The sequence below is a fragment of the Rattus norvegicus genome, chromosome X, assembly GCF_021556685.1.
Source record: "Rattus norvegicus strain SHRSP/BbbUtx chromosome X, alternate assembly SHRSP_T2T, whole genome shotgun sequence".
NCBI classification, from domain to species: Eukaryota; Metazoa; Chordata; class Mammalia; order Rodentia; family Muridae; genus Rattus; species Rattus norvegicus.
This window is the reverse complement of record NC_141554.1, coordinates 69141900-69168613: the sequence shown is the minus strand read 5'-3', so window position 1 is coordinate 69168613 and position 26714 is coordinate 69141900. Positions and strand designations below refer to the sequence as shown.

The following is a 26714-nucleotide window of genomic DNA, read 5'->3' as shown; positions in this document are numbered from 1 at the left end:
AAATGCAAATCAAAACAACCCTGAGATTCCACCTCACACCAGTCAGAATGACTAAGATCAAATACTCAGGTGACAACGGATGCTGACAAGGATGTGGAGAAAGAGGAACACTCCTCTATAGTTGGTGGGATTGCAGACTGGTACAACCACTCTCGAAATCAGTCTGGAGGTTCCTCAGAAAATTGGACATAGTACTACCTGAGGTCCCAGCTATACCACTCCTGGGCATATATGCAAATTATGCTCCAACATATACGAAGGACACATGCTCCAGTATGTTCATATCAGTCTTATTTACAATACCCAGAAGCTGGAAAGAACCCATATGCCCTTCAACAGAGGAATGAATACAGAAAATGTGGGACATCTACACAATGGGTAGTATTCAGCTATTAAAAGCAATGACTTCATGAAAATCATAGGCAAATGGATGGAACTAGAAAATATCATCCTGAGTGAGGTAATTCCATCACAGAAAAACACACACGGTATGCACTAACTGATACAAGGATATTAACCCAAAAACTTGAATTACCCGATACAATCCACAGAACACATGAAGCTCAAGAAGGATGACCAAAGTGTTGATGCTTCAGTCCTTCTTAAAAGGGGGAGCAAGAATATTCATAGGAGGAGATATGGAGGCAAAGTGTGGAGCAGAGTCGGAAGGGAATGGCTATTCAGAGACTGATCTAATCTTAGGGAGGGTGAAAGGAAAGAACTCTGTGTGACTATTCTGAAATACGGAAGGCGGGGGAGTGTGATGAAATTAAGAGTCTGAAAAAATTAGAGAAAAGCAAGCAGAAACTGTCAGCCACCAGCATTTCTTGGAACTTCAGCAGCAGGAGGATGGAATAGAAGTGGCTTCACATAGAATGGAGATCTCATCGAGCTTGCTGTTCCTGAGCCACCTAATAGTGCTCACCTATGGTAAGGCAGCACACTGATACCTGACTACCTCTTCTCCCTCTGGATGTGAGTGTTGATGTTGAGTTTTTACCACGAAAGCTTTTTTCCCATGGGCAGTCACATTTACCTGCAATTCTGAAGGCTTTCTGAATGTTGGGCAGAGAGAGGGAAGTCACTAAAGTCTGGAAAAAGTTCCAGAAGCTTCCTTGGGTAGAGTTTTCCTTTTGGAAAGTATCCACATGACTTTCCAGTATTTTGGGGATGTCAAAGGACCCCAATGTCATGCAAACCTCCCATATTCTCCTTTTCCCTTAAAATTCCATAATTATAAGTAACTTCCCATTTCCAACCTTTGATTCTTGCTACAATATATACCACTCCAAGGAATAAATGTTGTTGAATAAATAGATATGACTTTAGAAGTAATCTGTAGCTAGGGATGGTTGGGCACATCTTTAATTCTAGCTGTTGGGTGGTAGAGGCACTCTGATCTCTGTGAGCTCAAGGGCTTTTTTTGTCTACATAGAAAGCTCCAGGATATTTAGAGCTACATGATAAGACTCAGTTTGTAAATACATAGATAAAAGTAACATGGACCACTGATTAGAATCATTTGCAAGTGCTCAGCACTTGCTATTCATATACTTTTAGAACACAGACATTTACTGATATCCATCCTATTCTAGGACTTCTTATGATCAACCCAGAACATATATTATTCCTTTTTCTATGTCATCATTTCAAACATCTGAAGAATGGAAGAAACTGTGTCCCCTTAACTCATTTATCTAAGCTAAACATCTCTAGCTTCTTCAACTAAAGGATGTGGTATATTACTAGCTGCTGGGATAACTCACTTCCCTGTGGATGTAGTAGCCCAGTTGTAGAGTCTGTTTGCAAGAATCTAATTCTACATACATAGCCCAGCAGCGTCTTGGCTATCTCATAATAGCATTATTTCTGTGATTCTTCCTCCACACTCATTTACTGTTCAAGGAAATTAAATGGCTTTTAAGTACATAAGACTCAGTATAAGGTAAAGGGGGTTCTTGCTGAGTTTCTGCTTGCTTCACCTTCCTGCAGGGTGTCACTGGCTCCAACATAATTTGAAGTATTTAGCAATGATGAGATATGTTTATTTGCTGATTTTTACTGAAGTTGGCCTCTCTGATGGTTAAAATATGCCATGGATGTTCCAAGCGTCCCTGATAAGGCAAAAACCATAGATTCAACTTCAGTATCCTCATCAGTAGATGCTCAGGTACTTAGCAGTGTATCCTGGACGTTGGATAACAAAACCTCACTCCATGTACAAGGCATCATATTTTACCTGCTTAACTGAAATATGTGCTAAATAAAAAAGATTTAGTCAGTGATACCTACATTTTGAAACTATATCTACCAGGAAAGACATTGCCTAAATACAGCCCCTAGCCCCAGTTGAATAAAATACAAAATCATCAAGATATGAGCTTACATATGAAAAATTCTAATGCAGTGGGCCTCCATTCTCTTTTTGCCTCTGGGCTCCACCCCAACTCCTTAGCCCATCAAGAAACAATGTTCTTTGTTTCCACCACACAATAACTAGCACAACCAGCACTAGAGAGTTACTCAGGTTCTTTTCTTTTCCAGAAATCTTTCCCCCCTCAGGAGATCATTTTCTAATATCTTTTTATAAGAACCAAAATAAATGAAAAAAAAACAAAGAGAAATAAGGATAAAAATCAGCTAGCCTTGCTTGCCAAGTACATGTTTCAAAGCTAATAGCTAGTGGTTTGGTTAAATAGGAATATACATCTGGGATTTTTGCTTCCCCCTTAATTTCACCTTTAGAGCCTTCTATTGCTCATCTCTTTCGCCCTGCCAGAAAAGAACTTGATTTTATGTCCCAATCACGGAGCCTTTCTCTTGAATGAGTCTGTTTCAAGCAGCAGCAAGCTGCACAAAATGAAGTACTTCAGTTTCCACTATTCACCATTCTTCCCACATTTCATTTGAAAATAGTAAAAGAAAATATTATATATACATATATATATATATATATTGTAGAATTCCTAAAGATTAGTCTATTTTAACTCTCAACGTAACATTTAGGGGAAAATGGATCCTTCATGGTGGAAGTGATTTACTGAGGGTCACCTCCTAGCACGACAGTGACATAGAAGGAGCTTGAAAGCACTATATCTAAAGAGTGTTAAAGTCTTTGTCCTGGGGACTGACACACGTTGATGGGAAAGTTAACAGACCAGAAGAGCACAGGGATGAAGAGAGTGTGATTGAAGGAAGGGTGTTTCCCAGAAACCTATTGAGCCTGTTACTCATATCCTCACTCTGGTGGACATCTTGTCTAGGTTTACTTTGACTTTGTTTCCTGTCTTTAGGCCATCCCGTCCTAAAAACACCAGAGCGTGTGACAGGAACCTGGAAAGGAGATGTGAAGATTCAGTGCATCTATAATCCCCTGACAGGCTACAGAGAAGTTTTGGTGAAATGGCTGGTACAACGTGGCTCTGACCATGTCACCATCTTCTTACGTGACTACTCTGGAGACCATGTCCAGCAGGCAAAATACAGAGGCCGCCTGAAAGTGAGCCACAAAGTTCCAGGGGATGTGTCTCTCCAACTGAATAACCTTCAGATGGATGACAGGAATCACTACACATGTGAGGTCACCTGGCAGACTCCTGATGGAGACCAAGTAAGGAGAGATAAGATCACTGAGCTCCGTGTTCAGAAATGTAAGTCACTGTGAGAGTACAAATGCATTGGTATACAAAGACGCAGTAGAAATTGCGTGACCTTGGTACATATGTTCTCTGTAACTCTACTTGCTAATCACAGGCACCTTGAAGTAAGCACCTCATTAGAAATTTAAACTATTGGAAAATACAATTGCATTGCCTTTTAAAATGCCACCTACTGCTCCTATATTCCCTTAAGACTTTTTGAGGGATGTAGCTCAAACCAACTGTTCTTCCCAATTTACCACAAAATTTTGCAAACAGAAAAGAGCATTATCATCTACATAACAAAAACCTAAACACTGTCCACTTATACCCAACCATATAAAATTTTCTGCAGGAGCTGACCCTGCTGCCCATTCCGTTCTCCTTCTTTTAAGCATTGTACTTGGGTTTTCTTACAGTTTGTCTGCATGACTATTCCTACATTACTTTGTTGGCTCTTTTATTCAGTGCTCTTATTCAATGTTCTCAAAGTTGTTGTTCATCTAGAGTAAAGGACTTGGTTCACTTAACCCAGCTTGAATATTTTCATTTCTAAACTTCCAGTCTACAGGTTGTCTCTTTCTTCTCCCTTTAGTTATTTCTTTTCCAATACAGATAGATACATTTTAGTTGCAATACCAATGAGAATTTAGTGGGTTTTTTTCTATGTGTTTTTGAGGTTGTTACCAGAAAATCATTGCCTCTACTCATATATCTAAGCATTTCTCTATGCTTATTTCTAATAGATTTGGAGTTCCCAATCTCATATTAAAGTTCTTAATCCACTTTGATTGATTTTTACACAGGGTAATAGAGGTCAGGTTTGAATATTAGTGATATCCACTTCCCCCAGCACCATTTATTGAAAAAGGCTATGGCTTGTCTGATGTGATTTTGTAAATTACAAGTAATTACTTGGTTTTACACATATTAGTTTATTTCCAGGACTCTGTTTTACTGACCTGTGTCTTTTTATAGCAGTATTGTGCTGCTTTTGCTTATGATATTTCTGTGGTATGTTCTGAAATCAGAAAGTGTAATGACTTCAGGCTTCTATGACAGATGCACATCTAAATACTTTAGACATCTCAAAATTACATTGGCCTAATTACTCTTTAGTTGTGAGTGTAAATTATTTATTTGGAACACTATAGTCTTATTATATATATATATATATATATATATATTAATGTGTGCTTATGTTAGTGCTGGAAGCCAAAACCAGGTCCTCTGTGAGAGCAAAAAGAACTCTTAACCACTGAGCCAACACTCCAGGCCTTACTTGTAGGTTTATTTTATTCAGGTGGAAAGGATGCTTATTATTCCAGATAGTTTTAAATTTTACTGGGATTTGTTTTATACATAGAATATGGTCTTTTTCAGGTAACATTCCATGTGTAGTTGATAATAGTATGTACTTTGCTATTGTTATATCAAATGTTCTATATGTGCCACTGGTGGATAACAATGTTGTTCAAAGTTTGACGCTCTTTCTCATTGTTATAAACATCATTTAGAGTGGGATATTGAATTGGAATAATTAGCAGTTAATTAACTATGTCTCCCTCCTATTCTATTAATCACTTCTTCATGAACTTTTGGGGCTGTATTATTACCAGCGTACACTTACAAGCAAGTTTTCTCCTTTATAAAAATAAATTTTTAGGATTAGAAATTGTTCTTTGCAAAACACCAATGGCTTATGCTCTAAGATCAAGAATCGACAAATGGGATCTCATAAAACTGCAAAGCTTCTGTAAGGCAAAGGACACTGTGGTTAGGACAAAACGGCAACCAACAGATTGGGAAAAGATCTTTACCAATCCTACAACAGATAGAGGCCTTATATCCAAAATATACAAAGAACTCAAGAAGTTAGACCGCAGGGAGACAAATAACACTATTAAAAATTGGGGTTCAGAGCTAAACAAAGAATTCACAGCTGAGGAATGCCGAATGGCTGAGAAGCACCTAAAGAAATGTTCAACATCTTTAGTCATAAGGGAAATGCAAATCAAAACAACCCTGAGATTCCACCTCACACCAGTGAGAATGGCTAAGACCAAAAACTCAGGTGACAGCAGATGCTGGCAAGGATGCGGAGAAAGAGGAACACTCCTCCATTGTTGGTGGGATTGCAAACTGGTACAACCATTCTGGAAATCAGTCTGGAGGGTCCTCAGAAAATTGGACATTGTACTACCTGAGGATCCAGCTTTACCTCTCTTGGGCATATACCCAAAAGATGCCCCAACATATAAAAAAAACACGTGCTCCACTATGTTCATTGCAGCCTTATTTATAATAGCCAGAAGCTGGAAAGAACCCAGATGCCCTTCAACAGAGGAATGGATACAGAAAATGTGGTACATCTACACAACGGAATATTACTCAGCTATCGAAAACAATGACTTTATGAAATTCGTAGGCAAATGGTTGGAACTGGAAAATATCATCCTGAGTGAGGTAACCCAATCACAGAGAAACACACATGGTATGCACTCATTGATATGTGCCTCTTAGCCCAAATGCTTGAATTACCCTAGATGCACAGAACACATGAAACTCAAGACGGATGATCAAAATGTGAATGCTTCACTCCTTCTTTAAAAGGGGAACAAGAATACCCTTGGTAGGGAATAGAGAGGCAAAGATTGAAACAGAGACAGAAGGAAAACCCATTCAGAGCCTGCCCCACATGTGGCCCATACATATACAGCCACCCAATTAGACAAGATGGATGAAGCAAAGAAGTGCAGGCAGACAGGAGCCGGTTGTAGATCTCTCCTGAGAGACAAGAATACAACAAATACAGAGGCGAATGCCAGCAGCAAACCACTGAAGTGAGAACAGGACCCCCGTTGAAGGAATCAGAGAAAGAACTGGAAGAGCTTGAAGGGGCTCGAGACCCCATATGAACAACAATGCCAAGCAACCAGAGCTTCCAGGGACTAAGCCACTACGTAAAGACTATACATGGACTGACCCTGGACTCTGACCTCATAGGTAGCAATGAATATCCTAGTAAGATCATCAGTGTAAAGCGAAGCCCTGGGTCCTGCTAAGACTGAACGTGATTGTTGGGGGGAGGGCGGCAATGGGTGGAGGATGGGGAAGGGGGACACCCATGAAGGGGAGGGAGAGGGATTAGGGGGATGTTGGCCCATAAATTGGGAAAGGGAATAACACTCGAAATGTAAATAAGAAATACTCAAGTTAAAAAAATAAAAAAATAAAAAAAATTTTAAAAAAGGATGAGGACATCCTTGGTTTTTCAAAAGAAAAAAAAAGAAATTGTTCTTTGTACCTAATAAAATGTTTTTCTCAAATTTAATTTGTCTTATATCAGTATAGTCATCCTACGTATTGTCTAAGGACTGCATGGTATGGTTTTCGACATTCTTTACTTTAAAACTTCTTTTTTTTTTTTGAGCACTAAGCAAGAATATTGTATAGCTAGATAAGATAATCTGACACTGATTTTAAATCAGAGATTTTCTACTTACATTTAAACTAAGTATTAATAAACTAGTATTTTCTCTACAATTTTTATTTATAATCTTTATTCTTTATATTTATTTCTTTTTTCCTCCATTGCTCTACCTTGGCTGTTTAATAGATAATTTCTAGTATATATAGTTCAATTATTGTTTAGTTTGCTGTGCTGGCTAGGTTTTTTTTTTTCTTTTTTTTCCATTTATTGGATATTTTCTTTCTATTTTTTTTTAGCTGATTTAAAAGAACTTTAATTTTTTCCATCTTTATTAAATTGAGTATTTCTTATTTACATTTCAATTGTTATTCCCTTTCCCCGTTTCCATGCCAACATCCCCCTAACCCCTCACCCTCCCATTCTATATGGGTGTTCCCCTCCCAGACTTTCCCCTAATACTGCCCTCCCCCCAAGAATCCCGTTCACTGGGGATTCAGTCTTGGCAGGACCAAGGGCTTCCCCTTCCACTGGGCTATTTATTGCTCTTACTAGGCTATTTATTGCTACCCATGCAATTGGAGCCCAGGGTCAGTCCATGTATAGTCTTCGGGCAATGGCTTAGTCCCTGGAAGCTCTGGTTGGTTGGCATTGTTGTTCATATGGGGTCTCAAGCCCCTTCAGCTCTTTCAGTCCTTTCTCTGATTCTTTCAACAGGGGTCCCGTGCTCAGTTCAGTGGTTTCCTGCTGGCATTCGCCTATGTATTTGCCGTATTCTGGCTGTGTCTCTCAGGAGATATCTGCATCCGGTTCCTGTCAGCCTGCACTTCTTTGCCTCATCCATCTTATCTAGTTTGGTAACTGTATATGTATGGACCACATGTGGGGCAGGCTATGAATGGGTGTTCCTTCAGCCTCTGTTCTAAACTTGGCCTCCCTATCCCCTCCCAAGTGCATTCTTGTTCCCCTTTTAAAGAAGAAATGAAGCATTAGCATTTTGGTCACCCTTCTTGAGTTTCATGTGTTCTGTGCATCTAGGGGAATTCGAGCATTTGAGCTAATATCCACTTATCAATGAGTGCATACCATGTGTGTTTTTCTGTGATTGGGTTACCTCACTCAGGGTGATATTTTCCAGTTCCAACCATTTGCCTACGAATTTCATAAAGTCATTGTTTTCGATACCTGAGTAATATTCCATTGTGTAAATGTACCACATTTTCTGTATCCATTCCTCTGTTGAAGGGCATCTGGGTTCTTTCCAGCTTCTGGCTATTATAAATAAGGGTGCGATGAACATAGTGGAGCATGTGTCTTTGTTATATGTTGGGGCATCTTGTGGGTATATGCCCAAGAGAGGAATAGTTGGGTCCTCAGGTAGTTCAATGTCCAATTTTCTGAGGAACCTCCAGACTGATTTCCAGAATGGCTGTACCACTCTGCAATCCCACCAACAATGGAGGAGTGTTCCTCTTTCTCCACATCCTCGCCAGCATCTGTTGTCCCCTGAGTTTTTTATCTTAGCCATTCTGACTGATGTGAGGTGGAATCTCAGGGTTGTTTTGATTTGCATTTCCCTTATGACTAAAGATGTTGAACATTTCTTTAGGTGTTTCTCAGCCATTCGGCATTCCTCAGCTGTGAATCCTTTGTTTAGCTCTGAACCCCATTTTTTAATAGGGTTATTTGTTTCCCTGCAGTCTAACTTCATGAGTTCTTTGTATATTTTGGATAGAAGCCCTCTGTCGGTTGTAGGATTGGTAAAGATCTTTTCCCAATCTGTTGGTTGCTGCTTTGTCCTAATGGCTACTCCAGCTTGCTTCTTCTGACCATTTACTTGGAAAGTTGTTTTCCAGCCTTTCACTCTGAGGTAGTGTCTGTCTTTGTCTCTGAGGTGTGTTTCCTGTAGGCAGCAAAATGCAGGGTCCTCATTGCGTATCCAGTTTGTTAATCTATGTCTTTTTATTGGGGAGTTGAGACCATTGATGTTGAGAGTTATTAAGGAATAGTGATTATTGCTTCCTGTTATATTCATATTTGGATGTGAGGTTATGTTTGTGTACTTTTCTTCTCTTTGTTTTGTTGCCAAGACAATTAGTTTCTTGATTTTTCTAGGATGTAGCTTGCCTCTTTATGTTGGGCTTTTCCATTTATTATCCTTTGTAGGGCTGGATTTATAGAATTATATTGTGTAAATTTGGTTTTGTCATGGAATATCTTGGTTTCTCCATCTATGTTAATTGAGAGTTTTGCAGGATACAGTAACCTGGGCTAGCAATTATGTTCTCTTAGGGTCTGTATGACAACTGTCCAGGATCCTCTGGCTTTCATAGTCTCTAGTGAGAAGACTGGTGTAATTCTGACAGGTCTGACTTTATATGTTACTTGACCTTTTTCCCTTACTGCTTTTAAAATTATTTCTTTGCTTTGTGTATTTGATGTTTTGACTATTATGTGATGGGAGGAGTTTCTTTTCTGGTCCAACCTATTTGGAATTCTGTAGGCTTCTTGTGTGTTTATGGGCATCTCTTTCTTTAGGTTAGGGAAGTTTTCTTCTATGATTTTGTTGAAGATATTCACTGGTCCTTTGAGTTGGGAGTCTTCACTCTCTTCTATACCCATTATCCTTAGGTTTGATCTTTGCATAGTGTCCTGGATTTCCTGTATGTTTTGAGCTAGGAGTTTTTTGTGTTTCAAACTTTCTTTGATTATATTGTCAATGTTTTCTATGTTATCATCTTCCCCTGAGATTCTCTCTTCTATCTCTTGTATTGTGTTGAAGATGCTTACATGTATGACTCCTGATCTCTTCCCTAGGTTTTCTAACTCCAGGGTTGTCTCCCTTCATGCTTTCTTTATTGTTTCTGCTTCCATTTTTAATTCTTTCACCTGTTTGATTGTGTTTTCCTGTAATTCTTTCAGGGATTTTTGTGTTTCCTCTCTACAGGCTTCTGCTTGTTTATTTGTGTTTTCCTGCATTTCTCTAAGGGGGTTCATTATGTCTTTTTTGAAGTCCTTCATCGTCATGATCAATTGTGATTTTAAATCTAGATCTTGCTTTTCTGGTGTGTTTGGATATTCACTCTTTGCTTTGGTGGGAGAATTGGGCTCTGATGATGCCATGTAGTCATGGTTTCTGTTGCTTGAGTACATGTGCTTTTCTCTCACTATCAGGTTGTCTCTGGTGTTACCTTGTTCTGCTATTTCTGGCAGGGGCTTGACCATCCTTTAGGCCTGTGTATCAGGAATGCTGTAGACCTGTTTTCCTGTTTTCTTTCAGTCAGTTATGGGAACAGAGTGTTCTGCTTTCATGCGTGTAGTAGTCCCTGTCTATTGGCTTTCAGCTCTTTCTGTGGGCATGTGTCCTGAGTCCACTAGGCAGGTCACTTGGAGCAGAAAAGTTGGTCTTACCTCTGGTCTCAGGCCTGAAGTCGCTCTTCAGGGCTGGGTTTCAGCTCTCTGTGAGGGCAGCAGCCAGAAGGGCCTGCCCTTACTTATGGGTCCCTATGCACAGGGGGCCCTGATGGTGCTAGGTGTTTTCCTCTAGAGTGAGAAATGTGGGCAGAGAATAGTCTCCTCTGGTTTCTCAGGCATGTCTGCCCCTCTGAAGGTCTAGCTCTCCCTCCTATGGGATTTGGGTGCAGGGAGCTGTTTGACCAGGTCCCTTAAGATCCGTGCCCAGGGGCTGGAGAGGTGGCTCAGGGGGGTTAAGAGCACTGGCTGCTCTTCCAGAGGACCTGAGTTCAATTCCCAGCAACCACATGGTGGCTCACAACCATCTGTAATGGGATCCGATGCCCTCTTCAGCTGTGTCTGAGGATAGCTACAGTGTACTCATACATAAAGTAAATATTTAAAAAAAATAGTGTCCAGTCTGGATCGCAGGGCTCCTGCAGCTTGAGTGCCCCTATTTTCCTGTTCCCAGAGGCCCTCTACAGTTTCCTCTTAGGCTAGGGATGTGGCCAAGGTGGGCAGAAGTGGCAGTCTCTCCTGCCCTGCAGTCTCAGAAGTGCCCACATGTCTGGGCAATGAGCTCTCTCTCCCACGGTGTTTGGGAGCAGGGAGCTGTGGGCCAGGATCAGCGAGGTTTGGGCGGTGCTGGCTAGTTTTATATCAACTTCATACAGTCTAGTATTTTGTATGAGGGAACCTCAACTGAGAAAATGTCCCCAATAGAATAACCTGTGAAGCCTTTGGTGTATTTTTTTGATGGATGACTGATGTGAGTGGGCCCAATTCATCACAGACAGTACCAGCCCCTAAGTTGGTAGTCCTGAATTCTGTATGAAAGCATGCTGAGTAAGTAAGCAACGTTCTTCTATGGCTTCTGCTTCAATTCCTGCTTCTAGGTAATAACATGACTTCTCTAAGTAATGTAAATAACCCTTTCTGCCCCAAGTTGCTTTAAGTCATGGGGCTTTATCACAGCAATATAAATCCTAACTAAGACATTTACTAAGTATTTTCATTGTTTTTCTCTCAGTAGGATATCAATTCTTAACTTATTGGATTTATTACAATTTAATGTTATAATATACAAAAGATCATTTCTATTCATATCAAATTCTTTTTTATTAGATATTTTATTTATTTCCATTTCAAATGTCATCCCCTTTCCTGGTTTCCCCTCCAGAAACCCACTATCCCATTCCCCCCTCCCCCTGCTTCTATGAGGGTGCTCCTCACCCACCCACCCACCCACTTTCACCTCCCTGCCCTGGCATTCCCTTACATCGGGGCATCAAGCCTTCACAGGACCAGGGGCCTCTCCTCCCATTGATGCCTGACAAGACCATCCTCTGCTACTTATATGTCAGCTCAATTTCTTATCCTTTAATTCTACCATTACTTTAAGTTACACTTTAGTATATTATAATGGTAGAAGTATTGATTTTTAATTATTATTATTTTTATTAACTTGAGTATTTCTTATATACATTTCAAGTGTTATTCCCTTTCCCGGTATCCGGGCAAACATCCCCCTCCCCCCTCCCCTTCCTTATGGGTGTTCCCCTCCCGACCCTCCCCCCATTGCCGCCCTCCCCCCACCAGTCTAGTTCACTGGGGGTTCAGTCTTAGCAGGACCCAGGGCTTCCCCTTCCACTGGTGCTCTTACTAGGATATTCATTGCTACCTATGAGGTCAGAGTCCAGGGTCAGTCCATGTATAGTCTTTAGGTAGTGGCTTAGTCCCTGGAAGCTCTGGTTGCTTAGTATTGTTGTACATATGGGGTCTCGAGCCCCTTCAAGCTCTTCCAGTTCTTTCTCTGATTCCTTCAACGGGGGTCCTATTCTCAGTTCAGTGGTTTGCTGCTGGCATTCGCCTCTGTATTTGCTGTATTCTGGCTGTGTCTCTCAGGAGCGAACTACATCCGGCTCCTGCCGGTCTGCACTTCTTTGCTTCATCCATCTTGTCTAATTGGGTGGCTGTATATGTATGGGCCACATGTGGGGCAGGCTCTGAATGGGTGTTCCTTCAGTCTCTGTTTTAATCTTTGCCTCTCTCTTCCCTGCCAAGGGTATTCTTGTTCCCCTTTTAAAGAAGGAGTGAAGCATTCACATTTTGATCATCCGTCTTGAGTTTCGTTTGTTCTAGGCATCTAGGGTAATTCAAGCATTTGGGCTAATAGCCACTTCTCAATGAGTGCATACCATGTATGTCTTTCTGTGATTGGGTTAGCTCACTCAGGATGATGTTTTCCAGTTCCAACCATTTGCCTACGAATTTCATAAAGTCGTTGTTTTTGATACCTGAGTAATATTCCATTGTGTAGATGTACCACATTTTCTGTATCCATTCCTCTGTTGAAGGGCATCTGGGTTCTTTCCAGCTTCTGGCTATTATAAATAAGGCTGCGATGAACATAGTGGAGCACGTGTCTTTTTTATATGTTGGGGCATCTTTTGGGTATATGCCCAAGAGAGGTATAGCTGGATCCTCAGGCAGTTCAATGTCCAATTTTCTGAGGATCCTCCAGACTGATTTCCAGAATGGTTGTACCAGTTTGCAATCCCACCAACAATGGAGGAGTGTTCCTCTTTCTCCACATCCTCGCCAGCATCTGTTGTCCCCTGAGTTTTTGATCATAGCCATTCTCACTGGTGTGAGGTGAAATCTCAGGGTTGTTTTGATTTGCATTTCCCTTATGACTAAAGATGTTGAACATTTCTTTAGGTGTTTCTCAGCCATTTGGCATTCCTCAGCTGTGAATTCTTTGTTTAGCTCTGAACCCCATTTTTTAATAGGGTTATTTGTTTCCCTGCGGTCTAACTTCTTGAGTTCTTTGTATATTTTAATTATTATTTTGTAAATTCTTTTTTGAAATCAGATTACAAAGGTATGTTTAGACTCTACTTAGCTGTATAGTTTTTACTGGTGCTTTTTTATTTTCATGTTAGTTTTGGATATCACCCACTGCCCCTTTATTTTAACTTAAAGAATGTCTTTTGACATTTCTTATGGGCCCTGTCTACTACAGAATATTCTCATGCGTACTATTCATTTAGGAATGTCTTAATTTTTTCCTTCATTTTCATCTGGGGTTTGTATATGTTTTGGATGGGGTTTTTCTATACTGCCCAAACTAAATTCATACATGTAGCTAGAACAACAAGTACATGTTCTTCTTACCTGTTTTTTGTTTGTTTGATTGATTGGTTGGTTGGTTGATTGATTGATTGATTGATAGTTCAGGTGATTTTTTTAAAACTAATGTTGTATAGTCTTGTGTATTCATTGTCATGGGTAGCCACTAAACTCATTATTTGATTAATTTAGTGGTCAGATAATGACTGGTTAGAGATTTTCTTAATTTCCAGGAGCAAATAAATCATCTATTATTTACAGGGTATTATTTATTGGAGAACAATGTTGCTTGTTTAGCTAAGATATCAGTATACAGCCACTTTATAATTATGACACTCTTTTAATTTTCTGATAATATGAAACCTAAGGTTAACCATGTGTCCTTATGCTTTTCTTATATTTTTTCTGAATATACAAAAGACTTTATGAAAGGGTATGTCATACTTTACTGTGGGATATTGTCAGACTTTTCAACCTTCCTGGGGAATATCTATTTGTGAGCACTTCCTTTCAAAATGGTTGGTTAGTATCTTCTTTTCACAAACTGATAGCCATTGTCTTAGGCATCTCTGTGATGAGTATTTTCCTTGCCATAGGGAAAGACATTTTACTATATGTACTAAATAAAACAAACTTTGAATTAATGGGGCTTTTTATTTTCAGAAAATCATTAAATAGGTCAAATAAAGATAGTATTTTTGGAATGAACTGCTTACTCTTGTATCTGGAATAGGGTATTAATTTTTATTACCTCTGAGGTAAGTTGAAATGCCACAAAGCTTCATGTTATTACAAAAAAACAGCTGTTCCCTCTTTTGTAAATACACCATAAATTCCTATGTACCAATTTCCAAAATTCTTGGGAAAATGACAAAATTTTTCAGTTATGCCTTTATTTCTATGAGGGGGTAAATTTTTTTGAAGTCATTACTTTAGCATTTTCCTTTGTTATACTTCTGAAGTGTTTATCAAGAATGAATCATTATAGTTTAGTTAAAATTCAGTGAAAATGAAAATACATTTCCTCTGCCAAATTTTCACCTCCTCTCCACTGTATGTTCTGGTATATTGAAAGTCTATGAGCTTATGAACCCAGACCTGGGGTGATATCCAATGAATAACGGCCAGTCAATAGCACTTGCCAGCATCACGAAGGGAGGTTTGAGAGGTCCAACCATGAACCTGACTATGTTTACCTAAAGTTCCAAATTTTTCTAATATCTTTAATATTTCTCCACATCCTCGCCAGCATCTGTTGTCCCCTGAGTTTTTGATCATAGCCATTCTCACTGGTGTGAGGTGAAATCTCAGGGTTGTTTTGATTTGCATTTCCCTTATGACTAAAGATGTTGAACATTTCTTTAGGTGTTTCTCAGCCATTTGGCATTCCTCAGCTGTGAATTCTTTGTTTAGCTCTGAACCCCATTTTTTAATAGGGTTATTTGTTTCCCTGCGGTCTAACTTCTTGAGTTCTTTGTATATTTTAATTATTATTTTGTAAATAATTGTAAAATTATTATTTTGTAAAAGGTTACTGGATTCCTTAACCAAGCTTCTTTTTTCCTTACAGACCCGTATAAGCCACCTAAAATCACTACTGAAGCACTTACGACCATGCAATCCTCTTTGGAAGGTAAGTTATACAGGGGCTTTGTTATAGCAGTTCTTTAAAATGATGTATGAAAACTGAGGATATTAAATTCCATTCAATTTGAGCAAAGAGATTACTGTCTTACTCAAGAAGGTCATAGTAGTAAAGACATGTAGCAAGGAGAATGAAGAAATAGAATCATGAAGCAAAAAGAAAGCATCATGACTGTGTGACTATGGGTATATTATTTCTTTGTATATCTGTTTTCCACTGACCACCCTTATAGTAAGAAAGTTGAAATGTTGTACCTCATACATAGTATAGTATAGATCAATGATATGGCTAAATAGATACCCTGAAAGCCCAGAAGAGGTCTACAGCAAAGACATAAAGCCTTTTCCACCATCTCCTACCCTCACAGCTCTTCAGTGTGAGAGAGGTCTCTGACCTTGATTCTCTGTTTTCATAGCAACGACTATAACGAGTTCAACTTCTGACTGGACCACTAGTGTGACTCAAACACCTCAGGGGACCACTACTGTCCCAGGTAAGAATAACATTAGAAATTCTATCCTTCTACTTTGACTCTGAACATTGTGACTCATAAACTCTATGTGGAAATATTAAGGCATAAATGTCAAGCATAACATCAGATCATTCGGTAGGTAGGATAGAAAGAGAAAGAGAAAGATAAAAGAATGAAAAAGTCAGATTGTGGTTAAAGAAAGAGTTAAATGTATTCTTAAGTTTGTTTCCTATTGCCATGGCAAAATACTTCTCAGGAACTGAAAAAATTTGAACTAGGATTATGAACTCAGCTAGTTCTCCTAAGTAGACAGGTAATAGAATAGGTAAAGAGCAAAGCAGTCTCTCCCACCCACAACTTTAACTCTTGACTAAAGAGATTTACAGCAGCTCGCAGCTAATTTTTATTCCTCAAAAGTCTTAAATATTTCCAAGTCAGGAACTCAGGGATTAAATTCCCAGAGAAAATATTGTCTACTTCATCACAAACAGTCATATAATTTACAATGGCATGCCTAAATTAATTCTTAAAATAATGAACCTCTTTCATAGTCTTGTAACCAATTGTTAGTTCTGGATATACTACAAAACATCTATGATTTCAGGTACCCATCAAGTATCTACTTTGATTATTCAGTGTGAAATAGTTTGATAACTATAGCTCATTGTTTCACGCTCTGTCTTTATCATTGAATGCATACTTCTTTTTGTGATACTGGGTATTGAACTAGTGATCTCAAACATGCTAGCCAAATGCTCTATTAATAAATAAAATAAAAGGCACAACAGAATGCATCCGAAACAGATAAGATGAGACAGAAGAATGAATTTCAAGGATGGATGACAAGATAAAGAAAATAATACATAATGATATATACATAAAGAAAACATTAATGAATATGATTAAATATTTGAGAAGTCATAGATACACTCAGGAGACCAAACCTAATAGCCACACAATAAAAGAAGGAGCAGAAATAAGTTAAAAAGCTCAGAGAGAGTAAATATGCTTAGATACTATATTTAATGAAATTATAGCCAAGAATTTTCCAAACCTAGGGAATGAGATACACATCCAAATAAAGTACTAAGTAAAAGATGTACATGGAAAGTGCCACCTCACAGACCTCAATTTGAGGTCTTGAGGCATAAATACCAAGCATAACATCAGATCATTCATCAGCAACACTAAAATCCAGGAGAACACAGAATGATATATTTTGGGCTCTGAAAATAATCACTGCCAACTGAGATAGGAATAGTCAGCAAAGTTATATCCTAGACTTGATTGAAAATAAAAGCCCCTGAGACCAGAAAATGGGTTGGCAGGACAGTCCCTGCATAAACTTCCTAAGTGGGCAACATGCCCTCCCAAAAGAACATTGTCTAAGGCTATAAAAGTGAAGTCGACATGGTATTGGATACCCCCAAGATGGTGGTGATGCTAGAGCCATGAAATATCTGCTAAGGAGAACAGCAGATAAGAAGTAGTAACAGCACAAGAATGAAATGTCTGATGTAGGCAACAACGCAGCAGTGGCAGAGTCAGATAACCCCTGTGGCACCAGAGGCAAGGCTACATGATTTGATGCTTGCCCTGCTGTGTTTTAATCTTTGGTCCATTATTTTCTCACTATGCTCTGACTCCTCCCTTTTGGAATAGTAATATGTATTCTGTGCCATTTTATGTTTGAAGCTTGTGATATATTTTGATTTTACAAGAAACTGCAGTTAAGAACTTTTTCTTAAGTCTGAGAAGATACTTTTAAGTAGTTTTGAGACTGTCACAGATTGTGAGGACTTGTAAAGTTTGACTAAGCAAAATTAATATTATGATGGGCCTTTAAACCTACCAGGGTCAGAGAGTAGAATGTGGTGGCTTGAATGTCACTGTCCCCCATAGGTTTATTATTTGTGATTTTTGTCCCCAGTTGGTTCTAGAGAAATGGCATGGCTTTTCTGGAGGAAGTACACCACATTTAGAGTTTATAGCCTCAACCCAGTTCCAGATTCCTTTCTCTGCATTGAGTATGGTGTTGAAGGATGTGATCTTACAGCTTCCTCCTGCTGCAATGTCTGTGCTTGTTGCTCCCTGCTGTGACCGTCTCTTATCCATCTGCAAACATAAACATTAAACTCCTCCTGCTTCTGAGATTGCCTTTGGACATGGTGTTTTATCACAGCAACAGAAAAGTAACTATTAAAACAAGTCATATGTGCCTGGAAACTAATCTATTTTTTTAAGTTTTCCAGAATTTTTATATCATCTAATGATCCTTCTGATTTCATTGAAGTCTCTTTTAATCTTTAATTTTATTAATTTAAAGCTTCTGTCTCTTCCTTTTGCTTTGCTTAGCCTAGGAGTTTATTAATCTTTATCTTAAAAACCAACTCTCTGGTTAATGCTATATATTGTTCTTTCACTCTTTGTTTCTTTATTCTTTATTTTGGTACCTAATATTTATTATTTCTTGTTATACACTGGGTTTAGGATTGACCTCTTGTTTCCCTAGAGCTTTAATGTTTCCACTTCAGAGGCTAATGAGACAGAAAAGCAAAGCAGGAGTGTGTGTGTGTGTGTGTGTGTGTGTGTGTGTGTGTGTGTGTGTGGTGTTTGCATGTATGTGCTTACTGTAATATATAAATTGCAGTAATGTAAATGCTTGTCTGTATGTGCTCATATGGAGACAAAAGGTCTTCTTTAGATGTACCTTCTATTGTTCTCTACCTTATTTTTTGAGACAGAGTCTCTTATTGGCCTGTAGTTCACAATCTTGGCTAGACTGGCTGGCCAAGAAGCCTAGAGGATTCATGTGTCTCTGTCCCCAAACACTGTGGTTAAAGATTCTCCTAACTATGTCTGATTTTTATGTGGGTGATGGGGATGTGAACTCTGGTGTTGCTTAAATACTAAGTTTATTAACCACTAAGCCATCTCCCTAACCCCCACCTTCAAAAAAACTAGTTTAAGGAAGGAGGTAAGGAGGAAGTATAAGACATGTGACATAAAATGGGAACTAGTAGAAGGAAGAGGATACAAGTGTCAAGAAGACAGCAGGCAGTGGTAGAGAAAAAAATCAATCAAAACAAAATATGATGAATCTGTTATTTTGAATGCTGATTATAAGTAAATTAAAGTAAAAAAACAAAAGTATATTGGATATCATTCAATGTGTCATTTAAGTTATGAGGAAACTAAATTCCAGTGACACTTAATGATTTAACTGATTTTGCTGTATTAACTTTCCTTTGACTGATGTAAAACCTTACCTCAATTTTCGTATATAAAAATAACAGAAATATGTTATCATATACATATGGTAATCAAAAGTCTGACATAATTATTAGTGAGATAAAATCAGGTGCAAGGAGTACAATATTACTTCTGGAAGTTTCGTGAAAGGATCAATTCCCTGATACTTTCCACTATGCAGAAATTACCCACATTCCTTGGTTCATGACCTCTTTTATCTATTTTCAAAATTAGCAGTATAATGGATTCAAATCTCCCTCTAATGCTTATCTTCTCTTGTATCTCCTATCTCCACTGTTAAATTGATCCTTATAATTACATTGAGCCCATCAGAATCATTAATAATAATCTCCCATTTAAACTGCAGATAGCTATTAACCTTAATTCTCCCTTTAACCTTAATTATTTTTTATATTACATACAATTCTGGAAATTGGAGTGCAAACACCTTTGTAGGAAGGACCATTATCTTGCCTTTGCGATTATACAGGAAGTAAAAAAGACTTAGAACTGGAATCTTTATACAGTATATTCCTTCAACTATTTCTATACCTGTATTAGTTACTTACCTCATTTCCACAATCAAGGACTTGATGGAAGCTGCTTAAGGAAGAAATGGTTTGGGCTCAGAGCTCAGAGGTTCAGTCTGTCATGTTAAGAAGTCATGGCAGGTTATCACATCAGATTCACAACCAGACAGCAGAGAATGCTGGTGTTCAGCTTGCTTGCTCTGGTTTATTCAGTTCATTATGCCAGGCTCTGGAAGAAGGGTGGCCACGGTTAAGATAATGCCAAGAGGCTTGTCTTCTCGATGCATCTAGATCCTAGATCCTTTCAGATTGACAGTATTAACTCTCAAGGTGCCCTAGATTTCTGAGTGGAAATATTTTTGAGAAAAAGAGGAAGCTGGGAATTGGGCTGAGGAGTAGTATCAAGAAAAGTTTTTATGGCTTAAAGCCAGAATCACATGAATATAGCGTTTTTGAAAAGCTGGTGAGTCAGAATACTATTTTTTTTTCTTCTTAAGGCAAGGTAAAAGAAAGCTCCCGATCTTGGCCCCATGGAAAGCATGGAAATTTGGCTATAGCCAAACACACACACACACACACACACACACACACACACACACACACACACACGCACGCACACAGAAAAAGAAACCCAAGGGGTATTCAAGAAATTGTTCTGACATTGTATCTCTGATATTTATCTAGATTTTCTTTTTCTTTCTTTTTTTATTATTTTATTTACATCCCAGCCATTGCCCCCCTCCCGGTTTCTCCCTCCCACAATTTCTCATCCCATTCCCCCTCCCTCTTGCCTCCAAGAGGGTGCTCCCCTTCCCCCCACTGGGGATCCCTCTTCCCTGGGACCTCAAGTCTCTCAAGGATTAAGGGCACTGAGACAATCCTCTGCTATATATGTGCCAGGGGCCTTGGACCAGCATATGTATGCTGCCTGGTTGGTAGTTCACTCTCTGAGAGTTCACAAGGGTTTGGATTACTGCTGCTCTTCCTTTGGGGTCACCCTCCTCCTCAATTTCTTCAATCCTTTCCCTAAGTCAACCCTAGCAAATTATGTATATCTTCTTTAAGGGCCTCTATTATATTGGATTTTAGGCCAGAATCTTGCTTTTCAGGTATGTTAGGGTATCCAGGGCTTGCTGCGGTGGGGGAACTGCATTCTGATGGTGCTGAATTTCATTGGCTTCTGTCGCTTATGTTCTTGTGTTTGCCTCTCATCATCCGGTTATCTCTGGTGTTAACTGGCCTAGATGTCTTTGACTGGAACCTGCCTCCTTGGAAGTAGGTAGAGCTCTGTTACCTGAGTTGGTTCTGGCCTCCTGTGAGGTAGGCAGTGCTCTCTCTTGTTGGAGGGGGAGGTCCTAGGAGACAGGCAGACTGTGAGGTGTGGAAGGGGAGCAGGTCCACCAGTCTGGCCCAAGTCAAGGAGCAGACCAGAAGGAAGATGGATCTCAGGCAGAGGGGGTAGGTCTCAGGTCAGCTGGGCTTTGTGGGTGTCCCAGCTGGCATGGTATTTGGGCAGGAGTCCCACCCGTGTCCCTGTTTACAGCAGACCTCCTGAGTGACAGAAAGGCTGTGGGATGTGAGAGGGTATCGGCCCACTGATTCCTTATCTATATTTTCTTAGGTGTATGAAATTTTGTTTTTCTCTGTTGCTTGCTCAGAACCTCGAGACACTCTAGGCTGATACGTAGAGTTTCCACAGGGCCCAACATTTATTCATTTATTTGGCTGCATTTTTAAATTAGTAAACTTTTACTGAAACATAGTATACAAATAATATATAGCTAGATTAATATTTAAAAATCTGAAAAGATTTCCATACATCACAACCACAGTTCCTGCTGCCTAATCCTTACCAAAATATTCAGTCACTATTGCCATGTCTTATTTTTAAGCTATTTTGTACTCTTACAAAGGAATAAAGTAATGCATTTCTGTACTAGAATTCTTTTTCTCTGGGTGTTGGTCAGAGTCAGTTGTGGTCTCGTATGAATATATATATACATATATGTTATATGCAAATATGTTTCCATTGCTAGATAATTGGTGTATATATGTGTGTTTAACAATTTATGTATTTATTTTATTCTTGCATGTTAAATAGAAAACTTCCTATTTGGGCCATTATTAATAATTCTTGGATAAATAATATTGCATTACTAAGACCTGTAACACTAGCTGTCCTGGAACCAACTATGAAGACCAGTCTGACCTCAAAGTCACAGAGATCTGCCTGCCTCTCCCTCCCAAGTGCCAAGTTTAAACATGTGCATCACAATTTCCACTTATCTTTGTAATTTAAAAAATACTGTATGGACATTCAATACTTTTATTGTAGTTTCTTTATTCTTGATAATTTCATACATCTATAAAATGAAATATAACCATATACACCTTTCGTTTCCTTCTTCCAACTCCAACCAAATGCTCTACAACCTTCTTCCTCCTAACTTCTTGTCTTCTTCTTAGATAACCTACTAAATCCGATTAGTGCATGAGTTTAGGGACATCCAGTGGGGGTATGGGAAACCTCTCAGTGGGATCACAAGGAAAAAAGAATGAATGTCTCTCCACCAGAAGCTACCAACTGTCAAGAGCTCTTCAGTAAGGAGTGTGGCCTAAAGAGCATCTCTACCACCTATACAAGACTTTTGACTTGAACTTATGTCCATCTTGAGCAGGTGACCCCAGCTACTATAAATCCATGAATGCAATATCCCTTTCATGTCCATCAAACAGCATTTCACGATACTCGTCCTCATTACCTGGCTCTTAACCTTTCTGAATTCTCTTTCATGATGCTTTGTGAGCTCCCTTCCTCCTCCCCATCTCTTTGTGATAATAAAGATAGGCCATTTTGCAATTAACACCCAGTCTCTTCTCAGCACTTTCACCAGTTATGCATCTCTGGATTGATTTCTGTCCAATGAAAATAAACTTCTCAGGCTGGAGAGATGGCTCAATGGTTAGGAGCACTGATTGCTCTCCCAGAGTTCCTGAGTTCAATTCCCAGCAACCACGTGGTGGCTCACAACCATCTCTAATGGGATCTGATGTCCTCTTCTGGTGTGTCTGAAAACAGCTACAGTGTACTCATATAAAATAAATAAATAAATAAATAAATAAATAAATAAGTAAATCTTTTTTAAAAAATAATCTTCTCTGTCCAATATTGAGAGAAGCCTATGTCTATGGGTATAAATATAAATTTTCAAATAGCAAATTGAATATTTATAAAAACAAAACAAGTTCTATTATAGGGTCTATGACAGTCCCAGCCATGTATTTTGACCAGGATTACAGTAACAGGCATGATATTCCCTCCTGTGGAGCAGTTCTCGATTCCAATCAAAAAGCTGTTAGTTATCCTAAAACTACTATCATACCAGGGGCACATCTTGCCTGGTATGTTGGTATTATGACATGCAAGGTCCAGCAGTGAGTAAGACCACTGATGGACATAATTTTTAGCCCAATAGCACTTAGTCTTATTTTATCTTTTAGGAGGGAAGCTGCCGATCTTTGCCATAATCTTGATCATCTGCTTTTGCTGCATAGTAGTTGTCACCATAGCTTTTATCATGTTCCGCCGCAGAACATTCCAAGGTAAGTGATAAGTAGGGAGAGTTGGTTTTTGCTTATTCATTCTTTCCAACATTACATTGGTCTGCATTCTGATGATCTTCTATGTCTAACTTTCCATTGGGCTCCAAGACCAGTTTTAGAGTAGTAAATAAAAAGAGATGGATGTTCCTTATCCCTGCAATGATGTAAGATAAAGTCCAGGGTACCCAACCCAGTACAACTCTCTTTGTAAGTCACCTTATAAGAATGCAAGAGAAGCGTTCCTCAAGTTGCTTGCCATTTATATATGGATTTCCAGGTTGAGGTATAGAAGTTATCAATAACACACATAGCAGAAAGAATAATGATCCAAAATGTAAAGAAGAAAATCTTGAACAAGAACTGAAGAGAAGAAGTCAAAGCTGGAAAAATCAACAAAGTCCTTCAGAAGGTCTAAGTAGAACTAGGTCATATTATATGAAGACAATGTGTGAAGAGACAGTATTCTGGGAAAGTGAATCCACATGAGTGTAAGTACAAAGGCCTAAATTGCATATCAGTGTGGATCATCATAAAGAAAAATTCACATAGTTAAGTGATAATGAAATACAGGGGAGGTTAAAAGTTTCTTTCTAATTATAACAGGCTTTTAATTCCAGTCTAAAGAATTTCTTCACTGGGCTGTGCAATGCTTCTAAGATTAATTTTATTGTTTTGATCAGGGAAACAGCCTGATAAAGGCACTATTGTCAAAGTTATTTACTGAGTATGGAAAACAGCGTTGAGGGAGATTGGAACGTTTGTTTCTAAGATTCCCTTCTCTTTAAGAGAGATAACTTCACTGCAGTAATTCAATTTAGTCTGTAGTTACTAAGAATAATTTGAGAATTACAGATTCTGGGTATATAAAGGCAAAAAGAACGTATGTGGTGTACAGAATTTCCTAATCAGTGGGGAAGACAAAACATGGAAATGGAGGGTCTCATACTTTGCATTGTTAGCTTTCTTGTAATTTAGTACATGAAATTCCAGTTGTTACTCTGAAAGATTATAACAATCTAGAAGGCAGATTAAGGTATCAAGAAATGGCCTTCTTCCTTGTTGGGCACTAATGGGAAGAGAACTCCTTGGTCCTGCCAAGGCTGGACCCTCCAGTGTAGGGGAATGTCATGACAGGGGTGGGTGGTAGGGTGGAGGAACACCCTCATAAAAGAAGAGTGAGGGGGATGGGATAGGGGGTTTATGGACGGGAAACTGGGAAAGGGAGTAACATTTGAAATGTAAATAAAAATATCCAATAAAAATTAAAAGAATAAATAAAATGATACAAATATTTTTCTTTAAAAAAGAAATGGCCATCTTTGTGCCAAGCTAATCCTAGAATTAGAGGACAGTTTTCCACAGACATTAAGGAGCAAGGATTACTTAATTAAGGTCCTTTTAGTTTTAGATTTTATGTAGTTATATTTTATTAATTCAATGAAACATCAACTTTCCATATATGATATATATGAAACAACTGACCCCTTTCTTGACTAATAGGTGGGCATTAATGCACTGAAAATGTTTTGGGCTATGGTCCCTGGCACCGAATCAAAATCAGTGCATTTTACCTGGGCTGTGACTGGGCAATCAAGTTTCCCACAGAATTTTCTGAGTATCTTTGATAAAATTACTGGGTTAAAAGCAGGACTGGTGTTCTCCCTTTACCAACACCAAGCAATATCTTCAACCTGGTGTTTTGAGTCAGAAACGCCAAAGGGGATGGAAATCTAGCATGTATACCTTCCACTTCTACGAAAAATCTACATCCCTGTATTTCAACTCATGACAAAAAACCTCTTGACATGAAAAAGATGATACTTAGAATTCTCTTCTGTTCCCCCATGCCCAATTTTTGCACAGGTACTCAGGTTTTATGATTAGTTCTTGTACACTCTCCATATAAGTTCTGACCTGAATCTTCCTTCTTTTCTAGAGTATGTCTATGAGGTGAGCAGGTAAGATACCGTCTCCTTTTCTAACTTATTAACTATTACCTGCCCTCAGTTCTGTTTGTCATTGGCTAAAAACCTGGAAATTAGTCCAAATAGAGTCTTTCGGTCTCAGAAAATATTTTATTCTCTCAGATAAATGTCCTTACATTGGATCAGTGAACACACAAGATGTTTTAGGTACACCAACTTTCTGTTCCCACAATCCCTGTCTAGCAGGATCCTGAGATTCTATGAATAAGAATGTTGGTGGTGGGATGCTAGAAAACCAGGATCTAAACCCTAAGATCTTTCTCATGAGTAATTGAGTTTTGGTTCATAGGATGTATGCCAGACAGACAAGCAACTCTGAAGAAACCACAAGAGTGACTACCATTGCAAGTGCATACTTCAATAATGAACCAGATTCCCAGGCTCTGATCAATGACTACTCTGATGATCCTTGTCTCAGCCAGGAGTACCAAATAACAACCAGATCAACAATGACTATTCCTGCCTGCTGAACACAATTCCAAGAAACTAAGAAGTTCTTGTTACTGAAGAAAATAACATCTTCTAAGTCAAGGTCTACTGGCATAATTGCCTGTGACTTATTCAGTTCTTGCCTTCAATGTAGCTTCTCCACAGCTTCCTCTCTTTCTAAGCAAGCTAAAGTATCTATATAGCCTGCCAATTCTGATGAATCCTGGGTTTGGCTAAGAAGATGCTATACGTACCTCAAGAACTCTAGCTTCTGGGTTTGGCCCAGGACACTTTTCATTCTGGAGCCTTCACCACTCCTCTCCAAACACCAGAGAAATTTCCATAGCACTAGAGGTTCTTTAGCATGCCTCCAGGCACCACCAGAAAGAAGATAAATAGAAATTTCAGTCCTAAAATCTCAGGCAAATACTTGCATCCAGGATTACCCCCTTTCTCTAGGGCCAGATGACTTGTAATTGCTATTGCTATTGCTACGCTGTTAATCTAATGCACTTATATTCTTTTGATGTTAATAAATATTTAATCATGACAGCAACTTCAGTTATGTTGGACTTCTCTCAATACATGGTAGGACCGATCCAAAATTACTAAAATGAGATCCCTAGGAATATAGATCACACACTTTTCTGCCCTCTCTTTCTGTCTCTGTGTCTCTCTGTGTCTCTGTCAGTCTCTGTCCCTGTCTCTGTCTCTCTCTGTCTCTCTCTCTCTCTTTCTGTGTGTGTGTGTGTGTGTGTGTGTGTGTGTGTGTGTGTGTGTGTGTTTTACAAGAAATTTAACCTAGGGTTAACCAAGTATTTTCCCACTGAACTATACTATTGTACTTTTTTACTTTTTATCTTGATGAGATCATACTAGCCTATCCAGGCTTACCTTTATTCATCCTCTAAAGTAGGTAGGCTTTGAACTTGCCACATTCCTCATATCCCCAAGTAATTAGAATAATAAATAGATCTGTAGCACTAAGGCAAGCTTTGGTTTTTGTTGTTGTCTGTTTCTTGGTTGGTCTTTCACCTACCAACTCATGCCACTTCCCTTCTCATTCCACGGATAGCCCTGTCTAAAGTCAATCATCTTTTGCTTAAACAGTATTCTACATAATGTCCATCCCCACTCCATCTTTC

General features: G+C 38.9%; 2 protein-coding genes across 12 annotated transcripts in view; one reads left to right on the top strand and one right to left on the bottom strand.

Moving 5' to 3' along the window:
* The window catches only part of Heph (hephaestin), a 246995-nt gene extending 227129 nt beyond the window's left edge, over nt 1-19866 (bottom strand). For all 11 annotated transcript variants that reach the window (XM_087598985.1, XM_087598988.1, XM_087598984.1 and 8 more), the window contains exon 1: nt 19592-19866. The gene's annotated coding sequence lies outside the window, so the exon portion shown is untranslated. The remainder of the gene's footprint in view (nt 1-19591) is intronic.
* Vsig4 (V-set and immunoglobulin domain containing 4) lies at nt 837-26125 on the top strand. The gene is given in 7 exon segments (NM_001025004.1): nt 837-930; nt 3294-3650; nt 15224-15286; nt 15714-15791; nt 23054-23155; nt 25092-25113; nt 25430-26125. Coding segments are annotated over 7 exon segments (858 nt in total). The 5' UTR covers nt 837-875; the 3' UTR covers nt 25611-26125.
* The last annotated feature ends 589 nt before the right edge of the window (nt 26126-26714 follow it).